This window comes from Trachymyrmex cornetzi, unplaced genomic scaffold (assembly GCF_001594075.2).
Source record: "Trachymyrmex cornetzi isolate Tcor2-1 unplaced genomic scaffold, Tcor1.1 scaffold1786, whole genome shotgun sequence".
Classification (NCBI taxonomy): domain Eukaryota; kingdom Metazoa; phylum Arthropoda; class Insecta; order Hymenoptera; family Formicidae; genus Trachymyrmex; species Trachymyrmex cornetzi.
In genome coordinates this window covers 18,134-20,894 of record NW_017296403.1, presented here as the reverse complement: position 1 = coordinate 20,894, position 2,761 = coordinate 18,134, and the positions used below count along the sequence as shown (strand labels likewise).

The 2,761-nt window shown below is 30.0% G+C and overlaps 1 protein-coding gene across 1 annotated transcript in view; it reads left to right on the top strand.

The window, feature by feature from the left end:
- Nucleotides 1–947: 947 nt before the first annotated feature.
- LOC108759285 (THAP domain-containing protein 2-like) overlaps nt 948–2,761 on the top strand; it is a 3,441-nt gene continuing 1,627 nt past the window's right edge. Inside the window, exons 1-3 of the mRNA XM_018504641.1 lie at nt 948–1,019; nt 1,088–1,373; nt 1,514–1,711. Coding sequence (XP_018360143.1) covers nt 948–1,019; nt 1,088–1,373; nt 1,514–1,711 — 556 coding nt within the window. The remainder of the gene's footprint in view (nt 1,020–1,087; nt 1,374–1,513; nt 1,712–2,761) is intronic.

Below are 2,761 nucleotides of genomic sequence, written 5' to 3'. Positions count from 1 at the left end.
ATACACACACATTATACGATACACATAAAATTCTAATATTATGTATAAATAGATATACAGAATATCTGCATGAATATTTCAGCATGTGTAATGTCTATTATTGCGAGATGCAATCGTATTTGCTTGTTATAGAGGTTAAGGTCATATATGACGAAAACACAATATTCCATATAAGAGATTGAGCCTTTAATAAAGTGCACAGGGCACACATTAACAGAGAATACAAGCCTTTTATTTTAATTGATTCGAACAACACAGGCTCAGTTTGCGTACGACTATATTAGAGTGAGTAATTCTTAATTCTAACAATACAGCGCCAAAAGCAACTATATAACTAGAGACACTATAATAAGAGACTGGCATAGATTCTAGTTGGATAGAAAATGGCGGACCTCTTAAGGCGCGTTCACACAGAAAAGCAGAAAGCAAAAACCAAGATAATTTAATACACAGCAGTGTACAGCTGAACGCGTTCACCGACACATATGTAAGATACGGTAAGAATATGTTAATAACAAATACAAAGATAGGGCATTGGACCACAATCACAAGATTTTGAATAGTGAATAGTATAATAATTTAATCACATGATAATTTAATTATAAACATAAATAATATAATTTAATTATAAACATTTCGGCCTAGATTAGGCCATCTTCAGTATACACAGTAAGATTACAACTGTCAAAAAGAGAAATGGTAAAAATGGTAATGAAAAATGGTAAGATGGTAATGTTGTTAAAGAAATTATTTGTTTGTTAGATATGAGAATAGAGCTAGTGTTATAACTTCAATATAGTTAATATAATCTATAACCTATAACATAATTATAACCACTTACAATAAATAATCTAATTTTACAGAAAATGACAGGTTGTTGTATCTTGGGGTGTAAAAACCGAAGTGAGGAAGGATGTTTTATGAAGCGCTTTCCAATCGATCCAACAATGAAGAAAAAATGGTTGCATACTATTGGGAGAGAAAATTGGGAACCAAAACAGTATTCAGCTGTTTGTGAGGTAAACATATAATTATATGAAGTATATTAATAGTGGTTTACAAAATGGTTTGTATTTGCTTATTGTAGGTTCATTTTGCTAAAGAAATGTGGGAAAAGGTTCGACAGGATGGAAAGAGGAAATTGAAGATACAAGCAGTACCAACAATTTTTCCTGCATGCGAAGAACTGTATGAGACAACTACTGAATCTTCTAATGAACCTAAAACGAAAAAGTTAAAATCTGATAAAGATTATAATGAAATTAGCAAGGGATTTTCAAGTATCAAAGAAAATCATTTTCAGTTTGCGACTATAGAAAATATCAACAACAAAACCAGTGATAAATCTACAAACATTGAAGAGCATCTTGAAGGTGAGAATAATTTATGTTCATTATTTGTGGACAATTCTGTATTATCTAATCATTTAATAATTTTTGATACTTATTTTCATTGTCTCAAAATAATGTAAATATTAATGATATATTGATATCATATATTAACTTATTTGCAGCAACATCCTCGATATTCAATGTAACACCAGTTTCATTGGAGCACGCTCTGGCAGAAATAAAAATATTACAACAAGAACTTCAAAATAAAGACACCGAAATAATCCAATTGCAAGAGAAATTGGATAATATCGATAAAATATTTCGTACAGTTGATAGATCAAATAAGACTCTTACGAAGCGTATAAGAAAACTCAGAAGTATGAAAACAATACGAATCGAAAAAAGTTTGTTACAATCAAGAAAATTACTTAAAAAAGTTTTCAATGACGATCAAATTGAATGGTTACAATCACAGTGTAGCAAACGACGTGTATACACTTGGTCTGAACAAACCATTAAAAAAGCTCTTCGAATAAAATTTTCTTGTACTAATAGTGGTTATCAAGAGCTTATTAAACAAAACATTCCATTACCATCAACACGTACCCTAAGACAGCGCCTTGAAGGTATCCACTTCACTCCTGGAATATTAGATGATATTTTTGATGCTATAGAAAGTAAAGTTCAACAATTAATAATGTAGTCTCCTTACGGACTCTCCAAAATTGAACAACATAAAAAACTTCAAAAACAGGGCGAATGAGAGTCAGCGTGGTAATTAATACGCAATCTTACTTCTTCAATCCAAAAAAATTGATTCTTTATTCCATATATAGTACGTTTCAGTTCACTTTGGAACCATCTTCAGCCAAATAAATTTAAAATATCAATCCCTTAATGTCAAGGAAAATCACCATCAGATTAGCAGATTTGATGTTATAATCTATTCGAAAATTAAAATTACCTTATAAAAATCTTATAAAAATTTCTCATTGAACAAGTTTCAAATTAACTATAAAACTGGTGACTCACCACATGACAACCAAGGAATTCGTATAAACATTGGATCAACTAATTACAATTAATATTTAATATAAAGTATCGAGTTAAGAAACATGTTGATCGCAGCTCAAACAGCACATGAATAATATACTTAATATAATCGGAAAGACATGTCAGGTCAAATACAAAAATAAAAAGAATCAAGGAAATAAAAATAAAATGAGAAAGATAATGTCAAAACATAAAAACAAAATTAGTATAACCGGGAATATAAAATTATTAGATGTCTTTAAGTAATTGTATATAGTTCAGATGTACATCTTCTGTATCAGAGCGTAAATTCAGACTATTTTTTTGTATTAAAATGTGAAGGCATTCCGATATTAACCTTTTGTTCAGAGAACGCTCTTCATCTAGTACCGCGA